The following is an 18,740-nucleotide window of genomic DNA, read 5'->3' as shown; positions in this document are numbered from 1 at the left end:
CCTGGAGCGATCTCCTGCACTCGGGTCGTCGGCTGCCAGTATTCAAAATGGTGCCGATAGCCTTTGCCCTTACTATGTCACTGGGGCTATCGGCACCATTTTGAATACCAGCAGCCGACCACCCGTGGGCAGGAGATCACTCCACGACTCCCGCTGGACCACCAGGTACTTTTGGCAAGTCTTGGGGGGGGGGGGGGTTTGTAGATAAATAACTTTAAAAAGGGTTGGGATGGGGGGGGGACAAATGTATTTTTGACATATGAACAGATCGGGCGCCCCCCAAGAACGGATGCAACGGATTTGGGCCCCTACGAATCCGAATCCCGAATGGGACAAATCCGTCCCTGCTGCACATCCCTAGTATCTGGATGCTTTTGTTTACTTCATTTTTGTTTTAACCTCTAACTTTTCATCCTTTTCTTTTTCCTCTCATTGCACATCTTCTCATTACCATCTATCTTTTCCGTATTTAAAGATGCCTCTCTTGTCTGCCTCCATTCTTTTTCCCTTTTCTGTAGGTTCACTCCTATAAATCTCCCTCCCTCCAGTCTTCCAATTCCACTCACTACTTGTTCTCTCATGCCTCTCTCTCCCAACTTCACTACTCAACCTCTTATTTCTCCTATGCTTACTCCCATTTTCCCCACTCTCATAATCCAACTTTTTTCTTCCCGCCTTCTCTCACCCTCAGCATCCAGCCTGGGCTTCCTCTTGCCATTTGCTCTGCCCTCAGCACCTAACTTCTCATGCCATCTGACTCTAGCACTTAACTTCATAGATATCTACAGTACATTTCAACCTGCCAGTCTGGCCCTAGTCAAGAGATTATGCTGACATGGTTAGAGAGGCACTGTTCTTGAACACCTGCCGGTATATGGGTGGTAGGGTAGAACCAAAGGAGCAAGAATTGAGGAGGGAGAAGTAAAAAAATGAAGCCTTTAAAATTTGTGCTGCCTTTTTGCTAAATAAATTTTATCTGGTGGAAACTTTAAATCTTAAATTTCATCATGCCCTTCTCCATGTCCTCTCAGTGAATTTCTAGCCAGTACCCACCATATTCAAGCTGTTCTGTCTCTGGTTCTGGCTCTGACTTGCAAACAAGCTGCAGAGAGCCAGTCCTTGACCTGGATTTGCGAGAGTTTTCTGCATCACGTCGCCGAGAGGGAGTTGAGTATCTAGCATTATTGCGTCTGCCACGATTACCCCGTGAAGTTTTCATGATGGAGCTGTCATGCACCAGAATTGCTGATTCATCATCTTCTTCTTGCTTAGGATCTATAGCAAAAGAAAACAAAACACACTAGAATTTGTGAGGATAAGTAAAAAGCGAGAATATTTCATACTCCAAACATGATTCGGTTAAAAACCAAAAAAGTCTGATAAAACAATCCTGAAGGGGAAGGAGGAACTTTTAACCTGTTAATTACCTTTCCATGAGACCTTGCTACACCAGTCCAGGTAAGTCCATACCAGTGGGCTGTGTCCCCCTTCAAGCAGATAAAAGCAGAGCATACTGAATTCTTCCATCATCATCAGTACTTATTTGTATGGCCCAGAGAAACCCAGTATTCCCTTGACAAAGCACTGCAAGAAAATCAACTATAGGAACCCAAATAACACTAAACTCCCAATATTGAGAGATATCCTTTCACCTTGAAATGACCTGACTTTGTGAATAATGGAACCACAGAACAAGAGACAAGAAAGAAGTCTACTCCTGGGTAAAGGCAGGCCTGTCTTTTCTGCAATATATAAACAGGACAAAAACACGAGCAAAGTTTATCCTCCAAAATGAAGGCTCAGCTTCCCAGGAAGATACTGGACTGCTGTAGCAGGACTCATGGAAAGGTAAATAACAGCTAAAAATTCTTCCTTCCATTTTGTCCTGCTACATCAGTCCAGGTCAATCCATACCAGTGGCATGTACCAAAGCCCAATTACCTAGGGAGAGAGGAATTAAGGGACGCTCTGAGAACTGCAGATACATATGCTACATCCTCCTTCGCCAGGGCATCTGTAATGTCTTGAAATTGAAGGCAGACATTCACCGCCTTGCACATGTCAGCAGGAGAAACTGCCACTGCCTCTGCCTAGGAAGAACACTGCTCTCAGGTGGAATAAGTGCAGACCAGCTCCAGGGTTCGCTAGTCCCCTGAGCAAATATGCTGAAATGATAGCATCCCTGATCCATCTGGCCAAAGTTGGAGGCCACCTCTCCCTTATGCTGCCTCCCTTCCCCAAACACCACAAAAAAACGATCAGATATACAGAAGGAATTTGTTTCTTCTAGATACCTGATAACCAGTCTAAGATCATCAAGCAACCATAGGGACCTAATCTTCTCTCACAACTATCACTCTGCCTCAACCAAAACAAGACTGAAATCCTACACATATCTAACAACCACACCACACCCCTCCCCAGCAACTACACACCCAACCACATGGGGACACAACTTACACATACTACAAAAAACCTTGGAGTTACTATTGACAACGAGCTAAACCTCAAACATCACATCTCCACAGTGATCAAGGACGGATTCTTTAAACTACAAACCCTGAAAAAGCTCAAACCCCTCCTGCATGCCCAAGACTATCGAACCATCCTCCAAACAATACTCTTTTCCAAGCTTGTCTACTGCAACACACTTCTCCTTGGCCTCCCCGACTCCACCATCAGACCACTACAGGTACTACAAAACGCCGAGGCCAGATCCATCACAAACATCAAAAAAAAAATGCGACCACATCACCCCCACTCTCAAAGAACTAAACTGGCTACCCATCAGCCACAGAATCCAGTACAAAACCCTAACCCTCATACATAAAAAAAAATGAACAACAATAAGATGGACTGGTTAAACTCTGCTACACTCTCATACACCTCACATAGAAACCTCAGATCCACTGACTCTGGGCTCCTCACTGTCTCTACCTCCAAAACAGTGCACCTCTCCTCTACCCGAAAACGCGCCATATCAGTAGCCGGCCCCATGCTATAGAACTCCCTCCCACCCCACCTCAGAACGGAGCCTTCGACTCAATCTTCAAAGAACACCTCAAAACATGGCTCTTCCTGAAAGCCTTCCTGCCAGAAACTTAGCCCCCACCCCCCAGGCCCCCTCCTTCTGCATGGAAGTGAATCATCTTTTTCCCCCAGGATTGCACCCCCGATAAATGCATCTTCCACCAAACCTTGAATATAACCCACAAATTACCTCATTCTCTTTTGGCACAAGTATATCAACTATTTCCCTGCTAACCCGTCCATTTGCCCCAATTTTCCCTGTAAATCCATACCATATTGTAAAATGCACACCGACTTAATGTCATACTTTTACCTTCATGCAAACCTCTGTTTCCCCTGTCACCCCGATAATACCCCAGTCAACTACCCTAGATGTTCCAATTGTAAAAGTCACTGTAAATAGTTAAATCTGTGTCATTTTTAATTTTTTACTTTTATTTTTCTCCAAATCACATGTTAAATGTTAACATTTTGAAGTTATGTAAATTAACCTTTATAAATTATTCTATAAGTCACAATGTGAAAATAAGCAGCCAATGACTTATTTCTGTTCAGTTACATGTAAACCGATGTGATATCTTGATCGAATGTCGATATACAAAAACAAATAAATAATAGTTCGATACACCGCCTCAGAAAAAGCTGGAAGCATCACCAACTCATTAATGGGGAAATCAGATATGACTTTTGGCAAAAAGGAAGGAATTGGACAAAAAGCTAAGTGAAAATGAGGAGGAAGGGATTTTCAACAGGACAAAGCCCAAACCGTCGAAATACAACAAGCAGAACAGATGGCTACCAAAAAAAAAAACATCTTCAAAGAAAGGTTCTTATGTGAAGTGTGCATCAGAGGTTCAAAGACAGGTGATACCCAGGCCTGCAGAACCAGGTTGAGATCCCACTGTGGAACCAAGGGACAAAATGGAGCCCTTAATCTTCTAAAAACTTGGAGAAACCAGAACATATTTGAATGAGCCACAATCAAAACCCCATTAAGTTTGCCCTTATAGCAAGAAATCACTGCTACCTGCATCTTAAGGGAATTCAGGGCCAATCCCTTGACAGACCCTTCTGAAAAAAAGAAGAGGACAAGGAACCTCCACACAACAGGAAGAAATCACATGAGAACAAAAATTCAAAAACCCACATATGCAAAAATAGGCCAGAGAAGTGGAAGTCCTGTGTGCTTTGAGGAGAGTACAAACATCCAATGTTGAGTAACATTTCTTCCGCAAACCCAACCTTTCAAGAGTCAAGCTGAAAGACAATTTAGAGCTGGACCGTATATGAAAACTGGATCTGGCACTGGCCACAAGAGCCTTCATGATACTGGGAAACACAGTGGAAGGTCTATGCAGTCTTTTCAGATCCGCATATCACGGCCTACGAGGCCAATGTGGAGTTATCAGAATCAATAGATTGCTTTCCATCTCAATGCGGTGCAGAATCCTGCCAATTAGAGGCTAAGGATTAAAGACAAAGAAGCTCTACCAGCCAAAGCTGTACTAGAGCATCTATGCCCTCCGACTCGGACTCTGTGTCAGCTGAAGAATGGAGGAGCATTTACAATTTTGCAAGACGCCATGAGATCCATGTGCCCAACCAGAGAGCTACTTGATGAAAGGCTTTCCTGCAAGTTCCAATTCTCCTGAATCCAGAAGGTTACTGCTCACGAATCAGCCTGAACACTCCTGCTCTTTAATGTAAGCTACCAACAGCTGAAGATGCTGTTGCTCCAAAGGGAACAGATCCATCTACCCCCACACACTCCCTGGCTCCTGATGCCCCCCTGTTTGTTGACATACTCAACCATTGTTGCATTGGCAGATAGCACTCTGATCGCTTTTCCCCAGAGCAAGGGAAGGAAATAAAATAGAGCTAAATATATTGCCCTGGTTTCCAGCCTATTGATAGTCCAGTGTCTCTAAGCTATATTGCCTAGACAGTGAGCTCTCCAGATGGACCCAGGAAAGAATCTAGTCTGACTCCTCATAACAAGTTCTGAAGACCAGAGAAGACTGATCCTCACTAAGGAAGACAGACCTGGTAATCATGAGACTAGCAACAGAGAAGAGAGGACTGAGGAGCCCTCATGTGATCCCTAGCACACAGGACCAGATCTAGAGACACTACTATAGACCCAAGAAATTGAAGATAATTCTAAGCTCCCAGGGGTGGATCAAAGCAGAACATAATTTGACTTGAGTCAGTTTGTTTGCTCTCTGCATTCTCAAGCACTGTCAACCTTCCTGGGTATCGAAGTGCGCTACCAAATACTCCCATGATTGCAAAGGAGATAGCTTGCACTTTGTGTAACTGATAACCTAGCCCAAGCCTTCTATTCTGGCATTCCCTCTTGACAGGATATGTCCCGGATCAACCAATCATCCAGATAGGGATGCAATAAAACACCTTCTTAGCACAAAAAGGCCACTACAACTTTATGAATATCCTCAGAGCCATTTCCAAGCTGAATGGGAACACTTGAAACAGCAAGTGCTGTTGCATGATGCAGAAGATGGTGGTGTCCGATCATTCTTTCTGAAGAGAATATGAAAGTAAGCCTCCAATAGGTCTAGAGAGGACAGGAATTCTTCAAAGAATCTTCATTTGGAAATGGGAAATCCAGAGATTGTTTACCCCTTTGAAATAGAGAAAGGGCCTGTAAGAGCTGTCCATCTTGGGAATCACAAAATAGATGGAAATGCAACCTTGGCCTTGTTCAGCCAGAGGCACAGACACTTATGGCCTTCAGAAACTGAAGAGGAACCAGGATTCTGTGAAATGCTGTTTGTTTGCTGACCAAGCCAGAAGGAGAGATCATAAAGGTGTTGGAACGAGAGCCAATGAAGTCCAGGGAATAACCAAGGCAAATTATTTCAAGAACCCACAGTGTCAAAGTTATCGGATTCCGTAAATATTTTGCAAGAGAACCAAGAAGTGGACTCACTGTCCTTCAATGAAAAGAACAGCCAAATCCTGAAGAGGTAGTGTTTTTCGATTTAGGCTTTTGTAAACTCTGAAAGGAGTGACCCCTGCCTCCTGCTCCTCATGAGCCTCAGAAAGGGTAAGATCCAGTAAACTTTCTTGCTTTATAGTGTCTAGAGTTCAGAGGCTGCCGACAACCTGAAACAGGTATGCAAAATGAGCAGTTCTTATCTTCAGGGAGCCTCTGAGGCTTTGGGTCCCCTGAATATTTTTATTACTAATTGTTCCAGATCCTCTCCAAAGAGACGCTTTCCCTTGAACAGGAGCTTGCCCAAATGATATTTGAACAAAGAATCAGCTACCCAATTGTGAAGCCAAAGAAGTCTCCTGGCAGGAACAGCCAAAGCCACTAATCTAGAGGAACTTTTCAGAAGATCAGAGAAAGCATCCGCCAAAATGGCCACTGCTGATTCCTTCCTAACAGCCTCTGCAAACTCTAGGAGCTTTAGCCTGACTCTCGGAAACCCAAGGAGCAGGATTTGCTACTGGGACTAAAGTCAGAGGCAGGGCTGAAATCGAACTAGAGCAGGCAAGCTGCTGCAGACAGTACAGAATTCCCAAAGAAGGAGCAGACAAGAGGGCATTGTCCATTAATGGCTATTAATCAATTTTACTTAGGGAATAGCCACTGCTATTAATTGCATTAGTAGCATGGGGTCTTCTTAGTGTTTGGGTAATTGCCAGGTTCTTGGTGGCCTGGTTTTGGCCTCTGTTGGAAACAGGATGCTGGGCTTGATGGACCCTTGGTCTGACCCAGCATGGCAATTTCTTATGTTCTTATTGTAGCCATTTCCACCAAAATAGGTTCATAACTGTCCACACAATCAAACCCCAGACAACTTTGTCATCACAGAAGCCGCTGCTGCTGTCCCCACAGATTAACAGTAATCCTTTGGGACATGCGCCGCTCGAATACATGCAAAGCACAGACGTCCAGAGGCAGAGTACCAGCACTCTCATGAAAACAAATGCAGCAACATACATTCTCCCCCCACCCTGGAAAGCATCTAGGACACGTGGCAGCTAAGACACCTCTTACCGCCAAATTCAGCTCAGAGCATCTCTTGCTCCAGGTCCAAGCTGCACCATGACATGCTGTGCTCATTACCCCCGAATTAAGCTCTTAAACTGGTAGACAAAACTCCAGGCAGCACATGGTGGGGTGGAAAGGGGGAAGGAAACTCCCTTAACGATGGAAATAAAGGGCAAGGTGAAGAATATCTCCCTGAATTCTTCTATGCCTCAACATGGGATTCTATAACTCCCCTCTGGGACTGGGAACCCCTACAGCAGGCTCACACTATTGGATAGAACTTTGACTTGGGATACCGAGCATGCCCAGCAAGCCCTATACCATGCATCCATGGGGGGTCCCTCTTCGGTACTACAACACAGAATTAGATTTAAAATAAAAATAGGAGATAACCAACTCCACACGGTGGCGAGCGGGTTTCTTGAGGAATAATATCCTGTTGTCCTCGGAGAACACCCATTACAGGTAAGCAACTCTGCTTTCTCTGAGGACAAGTAGGATAGTAGTCCTCACACATGGATGAAACCTTAGCTACAGGCTGCTTCCTAACAAAAAAAAAAAGGGGGACCAACAGCCACCAAACAAGTGCTTTTGGTAACAAAGGGAGAGACAGCCTGAGCCCAAAGGGTCCTAGGCAGGGGGAGAGTTGGGTTTTACACCACAAAGAGATTCCAAAGGTCAGACTGGCCGAACCTACTGTCATGTCAGCAATCCCTACCCAGACATTGGTGAGATGCGAATGTGTGGAGAGAACTCCATGTCGCAGCCTTGCAGATCTCCTCCATGGGAACTGCTCGCAAGTGGGCCATCGACTGTGCCATGGCTCTGACAGAATGAGCCTTGACATGACCCTCAAGATGCAAGCCTGCCTAGGCATAACAGAAGGAGATGCAATCTGCTAGCCAACTGGATAGTGTGTTTGGCAATGGCAACTCCCAACTTATTGCTATCAAAAGAAATAAAAAGTTGGGTGAACTGTATCGGCTTCTGTCCACTCCAGATAGAAGGCTAAGGCTCGCTTTCAGTCCAAATTGTGCAATACTCACTCACCTTGATGCAAATGGGGCCTGGGAAAGAATACTGGCAGGATGACTAACTGGTTAAGATGGAAATCCATCACCACCTTAGGCAGGAACTTAGGTTGCATATGCAAGACCACCCTATCATGATAAGATTTAGTATAAGGTAGATAAATTAAGGTCTGGAGCTCACTAACTCTGCGTGCTGAGGGGGCTATGAGGATCAAGAGTCTTCGCGAGCAAGGGAGAGGATCCGTGTACAGAAAACACTTGCCCCAATAACGGGCAAGGGCATCCGAGGCTGGTTTGCCTTCTGTCCTGTACATGGAGCAGAACAGAGTTGCCTTCCTGTTCCAGGGGGATGGAAATAGATCTACATCTGGGCTCTTCCAGAGACGGAAGAATCTATTCACTACCTCCTGGTTCAGGGACCACTCGTGGGGTCTGAAGGCACGAGTCTGCCCGCCACCAGGTTCTCTAGACCTGCCAGATACATGGCCCTGAGTACCATCCTGTGGACAGGGCCCAGGGCCAAATCTGGACCGCTTCCTGACACAGAAGCAACGATCCCGTACCTCCCTGCTTATTGACATCACATCACTACTTGGTTGTCTGTTTGGAAAGGGTCAACTTTGTTGTACAGCCAATCTCTGAAAGCCCATAGTGCATACCTGATTGCCTGGAGCTCCAAGAATTTGATCTGGCAACAGCTTTCTTGAGCAGACCAGAGGCCCTGGGTGTGTAGGCCCTCTACATGAGCTCTCCCAGACCAGGGTGAATACATCTATGGTTAGGAAAATTTGCATAAAACGACTCCGGAAAGAGATCCCCCACTCCAGATTGGAGAGGACCAGCCACCAGGACAGAGAGTCCCAGAGAGATGGGGTGACTCGGATGCAAGCCTGGAGGCTCTGCAACCTCAGGGTCCATTGGGATCTGTGCATGTGTAAATGTGCCAAGGGAGTAACATGGCTAGTCACGGCCATGTGGCCCAACAACCTCAACATCTGCCACGCTGACACCTGCTGGCTCGCCTGGATCTCGGCAGCTACGGATGTCAGGGTGGCGGCCCATGAATGATGCAGGAAGGCTTTTGCCTGAGCCTTGTCTAGCAGGGTTACTATAGTCCAATTGAGATGATGGACTGAGATAGGACTTCGGGTAGTTGATGACGAACCCTAGTGACTCCAACAGGCGAATGGTCAAGCTCATGGACTGAATAACACCTGCCTGAAATGTGCTTCTGTCCATCCAGTCGTCGCGATAGGAGAAAACATGCACTTACAACTTGCGGAGGTGCACCGCCACCATGGCCAGGCATTCTGTGAAGACACGTGGAGCTGACGCGAGCCCAAACGGCAACACTTTGTACTGGAAGTGCTGTTTTACCACCACAAATCGGAGATACTTCCTGTAACTTGGGAAGATCTAGATATGGGTGTATGCGTCCTTTAGATTGAGGAAGCATAGCCAGTCCCCAATTTGTAAGGGGGGGGTCAAGGTACCCAGAGAAGCCATCTTGAACTTTTTTTTTCAGGCCCTTAGGTCTAGGATGGGACAGAGTCCCCCTATTCTCTTTGGAATCAGGAAGTACCTGGAGAAGAATCACCACCCTCTCTGCCTTGGTGGAACAGGCTCGACAGCCCTGGCCGTTAAGAGGGCTGAGAACTCCGTAAGCAGTACTTCCTAATGCGCTACTGGCCCCCAAAATGGGCATTGGGGGCAATTTGGTAGGATACCCAATAGGTTTAATTGGTACCCTTGATGAAAAATGAACAAAACCCACTGGTCCAATGTTATACTGGGCCATTGATTTGCAAAGTACCATAGCTTGCCCCCGACCAGGGGATCCAGCATCTCAGGTACAGGCAACTGGCTTATGTTCTCTCCGATCCAGTCAAAACCTTTTCTTGGGAGTTGACCGAGGCACCGGCTGGGGAACGGAGAATAGAACCTCTTCTGGTGATAAAAAGATTTCCTATGCCCCTGCCTTGCCAGCCTCCTGGATGAGGAGGACAAGTCAGGAGAGTTGTTGGAGTGTCTCATGGTGGTCTCATAACCGGGCCACTTTGTCCCTCACCCTAAGAAATTCTCCCCAGTAAATGACGTCAGCAAACCATTCCTGCACCTCTGGATGGAGATATGGCCACTGGGCAACGATGGCCTCCTGGGAACCATCTCCAGCTGGACCAGTAACACACAGATGAGCACATTAAGCCATTCCATTGCTGGTTGCAAAGCAGACAGAACCAGCGTTGGTGCTGTCTTGCCCAGGACCGATGCCCTGCAGTATCCGTGCCACAGCCAGCTGAACGCGCCACTCTAGCTCTTCCTTGAAAGTTGCAGAAGCCAACACTGACTGGAAGGAAGAAGGGGTGGACAGATCTTCCTCGGATCTCCAAGGTGGATAAGGGACTGGCATAAGGACCAGTGGAGACCATCGTGGACCCCCCACCTCTATGGAGGATGGGCACGCCCCACAGCGGGATCCTTCCGAGGCATCACGGCATGAGTCAGTGCATCACCGTACATTGAAGGCAACTGGTGCTCAGCCCGGTCTTTCCCTGGTGCAGAGGTCGAAGCTGAGGAACCTGATCTCTTTGACCTGGAGGAGACGGAGTGTGGCCGATCTCCGGCACCCCTAACTGGTAGCATCAATGGAATCGACTGTCTTGCCGATGTTAATTGTGTGGTGTCCATCGCTGCCCACACCGCAGATACCAAAATCGATGACCGACTTCCTCGACCTCAAGAGTTCTCCATCTTGTTGAGTCAAATACAATGTCCCTTCGAGGTCATTTGGGCACACTTGTGGCAACCCCAGAAGTCATGTGATGACCCCAAGCAGAGGACACATATCATGGGGCTCTGTGGTAGACATGGCCCTCGGGCACATCGACAAAAAACCATTTGGCCAAGACAGAAGCAAAAAAAGAAGGAAGCAAAAATGACAATGATGGAGGCAGGCCACGATGACTGGCGGGCACCACCATCAAGGGGGACATCAATGCGAAAGAAAATTTACCCGAAATGCCAGGAAACCTAGCTGAGGAGGCTATGGAAGGGACCTGGCATTGATGGAACACAAAAACCCGAAGGGGGGGGGGGGGGTGAAAAATAAAATCTGAGAAAAGTTTTCCAAGAATTTCAGAGAAAAAAGCACATTTTCTTACCATAAACAGTGTTTCCGTAGATAGAAGGATGAATTAGCCATGCTGTCTGGGAGCGTCTCGCAACCGGTCAGTAGGCGGAGTTTTCTCAGTTAGTACAGAGTTTTGAACTCTGTATGGCTGCGCGGTGAGCTTCCTGCGCGATTGCCTTGTTACCTCAGTCTCTTGTAGCCAAGCGAGATGTACGTGGAAAAACGTTTTATGGTAGAATCTGCAGACTGTCTAGGGAAGTGGGAAGGGATTGCATGGCTAATTCATCCTATCATCTACAGAAACACCGTTTACGGTAAGCAAACTTGCTTTTTCTCGTCGATAGCAGGGCTGAATTAGCCATGCTGTCTGGGAGTCCCAAGCTCCCGGGTTGTGTCCATATAGTAAGTTTTTTTGAGTTGAAGACACTACCCTTCAATAAAGGTAGACAGTCTTATTCTATATTTAGGGTTGACAGAACTGCCGAACCCAGAGCTGCATTGGAAGATGCTTGCTGTCCGATACAGTAGTTAGATGTGAAAGCATGAAGAGAAGACCAAGTTGCCGCTTTGCAGATGTCCAGTAGTGGAACTCTTTTTAAATGCGCAACAGATGCTGCTGCTCGTATCTGGTGTGCTTTTGGTTTGTTGCTCAAAACAATAGAATGTTTATTGTAGCAGAATTCAAAGCATTGGTATAACCAACTAACAATGGTTCTTTTGGAGACAGTCTGGTTTGGATTATTAGGGTTAAAGAAGAGGAACAATTGAAATGGTCTTCTTTGAGATTGAGTCCTTTGTTTGTAATAACCCAACGCTCTTTTACAGTCTAAAGAGTGCAGAAGCTTGTCTCAGTCATTATGATGAGGTTTAGGTTTGAAGATTACATTGCCAATTGACTGGTTTATGTGGAAAGCCGATACTACTTTAGGAAGAAAAGTAGGACAAGGCCGAAGAGTGACCTTAATCATGGTACAATTCTAAATAAGGAGAATAGTGAACCAAGGCTTGCTGCTCCCTTACTCTCCGTGCTGATGTGCCACTAGAAATACCGTTTTCCATGTTAGGTATTTAATGTGGCATGAATCTAATGGCTTGAAAGGAGGCAGCATTAGTTGTTCAAGGACTATATTGAGATTCCATGGTATAGGTGGCGTTGACACCGGTGGCCGTAGATGTAGCATGCCCCGCATGAATCTGGAGAAGTAGAAATGGGAAGTCCATTATGAGAGTGGTGGAAAGCTGCAATAGTGCTAACATGCACACGAACGGAAGCCAATGCTAAACCAGCCAGGTAGAGAGTATGGAGATACTCTAGGAGTTGGCCACTGTTGGAAACAGGATGCTGGGCTTGATGGACCCTTGGTCTGACCCAGTATGGCATTTTCTTATGTTCTAGTTGTGTGGCTGTTGATGAGAAAGGATCTAGTTGTCGCAGTTTGCACCATTCTGTGTAACGATGCCACTTTCCTGCATAGTTATGTCTGATTGAAGGTTTCCTGGATGCAATGAGAATGTCTTCAAGTTGAGATGGCAGTCCCAGGTGGCTTAATAAATGCCTTTCAACCTCCAAGCTGTCAGGTGGAGGGAACGATGCACTGGATGAAGGAGGGCCCCCCCCTCCCCTTCCTGAGTCAACAGACGTAGATGGTTCTCCAGTGGAATTGGTGGGCGAATGGAGAGTCGCATGAGATACGGATACCAGGGCTGCCTTGGCCATGCTGGAGCTATAAGGATCATATCTGCTGTGTCTCGGATGCATTTTTGAACTGTTCTTGATATTAACGGAGTGGGAGGGTAAGCGTAGAGCAAGACCTCCGTCCATGGGATGAGAAAGGCATCTGGAGCATGACGAAGTTTGCTCGGGTAAATGGAGCAAAAATGTTTGTGTCTGACAGTTGTTCTCTGTGGCAAAGAGATCTATTGTTGGGTTGCCCCAGCATTGAAAGATTCTTGTTGCTACTTCTCGGTTCAAAGTCCATTCGTGTGGATGAAAAATTCTCCTGAAGCAATTCGTCTGGGAGGTAAGTGGCTTGCATTGAAACTTTGTTTGCTATTGCCCACGTCAGTATTCAAAGTGTTTCCCGACAGAGGATCCAAGAACGTGATCCTCCTTCCTTGTTTATGTAGAACATGGCGACTTGGTTGTCTGTGTATACCAAGAGATGCTTGCCCCGAACTTGAAGGGAGAAGGTTTGAAGCACTTTCCAAATGGCTCGAAGTTCCAGGAGGTTGATCTGTTGTGTGCTCTCCTGAGGAGACCAGAGACCTTGAGTCTTTAGGTTGCTCAGATGAGCTCCCCAGCCCCTCCTTGATGCATCCGTTGTGAGTATAAGTTGATGGGGAGGTAACCGGAAAGGTGCTCCCGAGGTCAGGTTGGTGATGTTTTTCCACCATTGAATGTCGATGCGCTTTTGAGGTTTAAGTTGTATCCTGGTTGAGAGGGGTTGAAAGTATTGAGACCATTGATCCTTTAGTCCCCCCATTGTAGGTGGTGAATGTGTAGTCTCGTATAGGGAACTACATGGATAGCTGCCACCATATGACCCAGTAGCTGGAGGAGCTAGTGAGGATAGAGTTTGAATCCTGTCTTGCGGAAAGTATGCTCTCTGTTGTGTTGTATTGATGAGCACTCCAATGAACTGTAGTGTTTGGGTCGGTTGCAAGTTGGACTTCTCGTAATTTATTATGAAGCCCAATGCCTGAAGGCAATTGATTGTTTGGTACGTGTGATTCCGTAGAATAGCCTGATCAGAGGCTACTAAAAGCCAGTATCCAGATAGGGTAAAATCTGGATCCATAGTTGTCTGAGATGAGCCACCACCACCGCTAAACATTTTGTGAACACTCTTGGGGCCGAAGATAGGCCAAAGGGTAGAACTTTGTATTGATAGTGGCTGTTCTGAGCTTGAAAGCAAAGGTATTACCAGGAAGAAGGGTGCATGGATATATGGCAGTACGCATCCTTCAAGTCTATGGAACATAGCCAGTCGTTGGGCTGTAGGAGGGAAAGAATAGTCTTGAGAGACATCATTTTGAATTTTTCTTTTTGAATGTGTTTGTTGAGATTCCGTAAGTCTAATATGGGTCAAAGACCTCTGGACTTTTTTGGAATGAGAAAATAATGGGAGTAGAATCCCTGATTTTCCTGTGATATTGGAATTCTTTGAATAGATTTTGGCTTTGTAGATTTTGTAACTGTTCTTGATGGTACAGTGAGTGGGTTGATGTATTTCGAGGGGAAGGAATATGAGGGAGGCATGGGAGTGTTACAACATTTATCTGGTAGCCTTCCCTTGTGATGTTCAGCACCCAACAGTCTGAGGTAATTGCCTCCCAATTGACATAAAATAGCTGGAGGGGGACCTCCTATGTATGGTGGTGGAGGCAGCTCGGGATAGCTCAAAAAGATTAATGTTTCTGAGGAAGTGCTGGCTTTTGTGGTCGTTTTTGATGAGGTCGTCCACGGGATTGATGAGTCTGAGACTGGTATCTCTGGTGGGAAAAATTCTGCATTCGATAGGTACCGTATGGTTTAAAGGGTGCTCTTGAGTAGGATTTCTTCCTGAATGAAGGGTAAAATTTTCTGGACAAGGTATAGGGGTCCGTAGGAGATGTGAGTGACAGTACAGCAGTACTCTGTTCTTTAAGAAGAATAACGGTTTCCCCAAACTTCTCACCAAAGAGATTGTCTCCTAGACATGGTATGTCCACTAATGTATCGTGAACGTCTTCTCTAATTGCGCTCACTCTCAACCATACCATTCGTCTTGCTGCTATAGCTGTAGCCAAAGACCTTGTGGAAGACTCAAACGACTCATATACAGATCGAAGTTGATGGCGAAGCCCTTCTTCCAAGTCTGTAAATGGTTGTGGTAGGGTGTTATCAGAGGCTAAACATAAGGGACAAGATCTCTGAAGACATTCAAATACTGGATTATGTAAAACTGATGGTGTTGAATTTTTGTTGCTAGCATGGACGAATGGTATACCTTATGGCCGAAGTCATCCATAGACTTATGATCCTTCCCTGGTGAATTGGCATGAAGTTTTGACCTTTTCGCCTTTGATAGTGCAGATTCCACTACTGAGTTGTGTGGCAATTGTGTGGAATCGTAAATTGTTGAATTACGTATACGGTACTTTAAGTTTTCCTCGATGTGGCTGTGGTGGTAAAAGGTTTCTCCCACATTTTACAAAGAATTGTATCCAGCACCATATGTGGTGGTAGAGCTGTTGGCTCTGTAGGCATTTCGAATATTTTCAGTATTCCAAAAACCTCCGACCTAGGATCAGGGATCTTTCCCGTCTTGAAATTTAAAAGCGAGCCTACTTTCTCAATGAACTTTGCATAGGACAAGTCTTCGGGAGGGGAATAAGGTTCTGGGAAACCTCCTGGAGGATCAGATGGGAATCCTGTGGATGAACCAGGGGACAATGTCCATGGCAAGTCTGGTCGATCAGCGATTAGAGATGGTGCTGACGGCTGAGACGGAAGGAGCGGAGTTGGTGATGCAAATGGCGAAGACCGAAAAGGCGCAAGTGAAGACTGATGATGTGCCGTGTTTAGATCCTGGAAAAAAGTATTTAATGCCTGCGAAATTTGTAACATCGCTTTAGATGCAAAAGGTTGTGCAGGTCCCGGAAATGGACCTGGTCCTGGAGGCATTGCTGCTATCAGCGAGTCTTGAGGAGGCAGGCCTGAGTTATAGAGAAGACGAGGGGATTGTGGTCTACTAACTGAAGACCCATCAGAATCATAACCCTCGCTAGAGGTGTCAGAGTCATGGACAGAGACTAGTTCCACATGCTGGTCAGAATGTGTCACTAGGTTTTGAAGATGTTAGATGTTTAGTTTTTTGTGACTTTTTAAGATATGCCTCACTTAGCAGTGTAGGCTGCGTCAAGACTGGTGTCATGTGCGTCGGAATTCAAGGTTGAATCGATAGCTTCGCATGTTTTGAGTCATGATGCTTCTCTGCGGTGTGTGGCCTTTATGCGCCGATCGGTGCACCGATGCGTCGTGCGCCGGGCTATGCGCCAATGCGTGCATCCCAGCGCCGACACGCCGTCCTGCTTCGGCCGATTTGATTTTTTATGACCAGACTTCTTCGGCGTCGATGAGCGGGATCGAGTGGGTTCAGTGAACTGAAACCCACGCGGCTCATGAAGGGATTTCTGTGAAAGAGAAGTTGCGGCCTCAACTCCCTTCACTGGCCCTGGTGGATTGACCGACCTGGCCGAGGCACCCTCTAGCGAAGCAGACCTTTTACACGGAGTCTTCTTCGGTCTCTTAGACAGTCCCGGTGAAGACTGTGTGGACGATATCTTTAGACGCGTGATTTTTTCTGCGCGCTTCCTTTGGGCCCTAGGGGACATACGACCACAGTCCTGGCATGAGACTTGGTCGTGTTCCGGTCCCAGGCATATATAGCAGTAATTATGTCCATCTGTAATGGACATAATTTTACCACATTGGCAGTACTTAAATCCCGATGGCTTAGGAGCCATCACTGCCCAGAAGAAATGAAGAAAAAACAAAATTTGAGAAAAAATCTCTTCAGAGATGGAGGAGAAAAAAAACCCCACAAGCAAACTGCTCGCGGAAAAAAAGAGACTGAGGTAACAAGGCAATTGGGCGGGAAGCTCACCACGCAGCCAGAGTTCAAAACTCTGTACTAACTGAGAAAACTCTGCCTACTGACTGGTCGCAAAACGCTCCCAGACAGCATGGCTAATTCAGCCCTGCTATCGACGGGAAAAAGCCAAGAGCTCACTCAAACCACGATGCAACAGCTCCACGGAAAAAACCAGACTGAAGAGGGACCCCGTGTGGACACGTGGTATAGGGCATGCTGGGGATTCTCAGTATGCCAAGTCAAAAGTTCTGGAAACTTTGACAGAAGTTTTCCATGCCGGGCTCCATCTGATGTTACCTATATGTGAGGACTACCATCCTGCCTGCCCTCAAAGAAATGTTTTATGGTTTTAAAAAAAAAAAGAAACAGAAAATAGGCCTACCTACTGTAAGCAGTGGCTAGATGTCATTGGAGCAGGCAGCCCAAACTCTGGTGCAATAAAAGAAGTGCTGTGAGAACAATGGAACAGGGATTCCAAGCTCTGTTGGCCCAAAAAGAGGATAATGAGAGCAGCAAGCCAGCAGAGAACCTAAACCCTACTAGCTGGAGGTATGAGTAGGGAAGAGAGAGAAGTTAACTAGGGCAACATACACCCCCCTTCCACTCTCCCCAGCCATACACACACAACACACAATCCCCTGCCATTCCTTACTACCCCCAACCTGCCATTCCTTATCACTTCCAAGCCTTATTGACAGTCCTCTCCAGCCCCTGAAAAAGTCCATCCTGTGGAGATGTAAGCTTTTTCTCTTTGGTTGGCAAGCCACGAAGCTGAATCTGTTTATATCAACACTTCTCAGTATTTACTTATTTGAACAGACACAGAGTCTGCTTTCCTACAGACCTTGCTCTTAGCACAAACAACCTTTGCCCTAAGCACAGAATGCCTGCTTGCTCTCACGAAGATAGTAACATGAGTTAACCATAATAATTAGTAGCTATGTCTCTGAGAATATTGTTGTCATTAAGGATGTGATTGTATACACAAATAATATGTAACGCAGCATAATAAAAGGCCTGCCTGAAGTGACTTCACGGGGGATGACTTCCTGGCTTCATTAGAATCCTGTCTGACATCTCTTCTTTCCATGCGTCTTCCGCGTCGCAACACATCCAAGAAAAAAAGGTGGAAAGATCCATGCCAGAAGTAGGGGACAAGGGTCTAGCACCCACTGAGTGTTCTTCCTCTGCTGACAATCCAGTTAGGGTGGGGCCTCAAAACCTGGTGAAACATCTGACACATCCCACTCCGGTCCCATTCCCGTTACATTAGAGAAATGCCAGGTTTAGCAAAAACTGCCAGAGAACTCCCCTTGAACCTCCAGGCAGAGTTGATAGAGGGTATGCCACGCTACAATGCCCTAAGATGGCAAGCAGCACACACCACAAGGCACTCAGGCTTCTTTATTTCTGGCACCATGGTATGCATCCACTATTAACATGCTCAACAGCGTCTAACTGCACATCTGACCAAAATAATGATGTCCAAGAAAAGGGACATCTATCATCAGGACACCCAACCTGGATGTCCAAAAACTGGATGCACAAAAATTTTGGAAGTCCAAGTACACGGCCCAGGTGGACACCCCATCTAGTTGTGCAGGCACAAACTGACTGCAGGCCCAGATGCAAGGCAGATATGCACAGAACAAAAACATGTAAACACCGCCACGGCCTACCATGAGGCGCCACAGAAAAACCTGAGAACGGGGCCTAAACCTAAAAAGGCTGCTCAACCCACCAGCTATCAGAACATGGACGAGATCTAAGAATAATCATTGACAGTGGACTAACCATGAAAAAAACACAAACCTAAAAATGAAAAATGGATACTACAAATTAAATATATTGAAAAGGTTAAAAGCACTACTACGCTTAGATGACTACAGGAC

At 46.3% G+C, this 18,740-nt stretch overlaps 1 protein-coding gene across 8 annotated transcripts in view; it reads right to left on the bottom strand.

The window, feature by feature from the left end:
- ZFP91 (ZFP91 zinc finger protein) overlaps positions 1-18,740 on the bottom strand; it is a 151,947-nt gene that overhangs the window by 109,648 nt on the left and 23,559 nt on the right. For all 8 annotated transcript variants that reach the window (XM_029574761.1, XM_029574752.1, XM_029574756.1 and 5 more), the window contains exon 3: positions 1,054-1,275. In XM_029574761.1, the coding sequence (XP_029430621.1) occupies positions 1,054-1,275 (222 nt within the window). The remainder of the gene's footprint in view (positions 1-1,053; positions 1,276-18,740) is intronic.

The sequence above is a fragment of the Rhinatrema bivittatum genome, chromosome 13 (assembly GCF_901001135.1).
Source record: "Rhinatrema bivittatum chromosome 13, aRhiBiv1.1, whole genome shotgun sequence".
Classification (NCBI taxonomy): domain Eukaryota; kingdom Metazoa; phylum Chordata; class Amphibia; order Gymnophiona; family Rhinatrematidae; genus Rhinatrema; species Rhinatrema bivittatum.
This window is presented reverse-complemented; position numbering and strand designations above follow the sequence as displayed.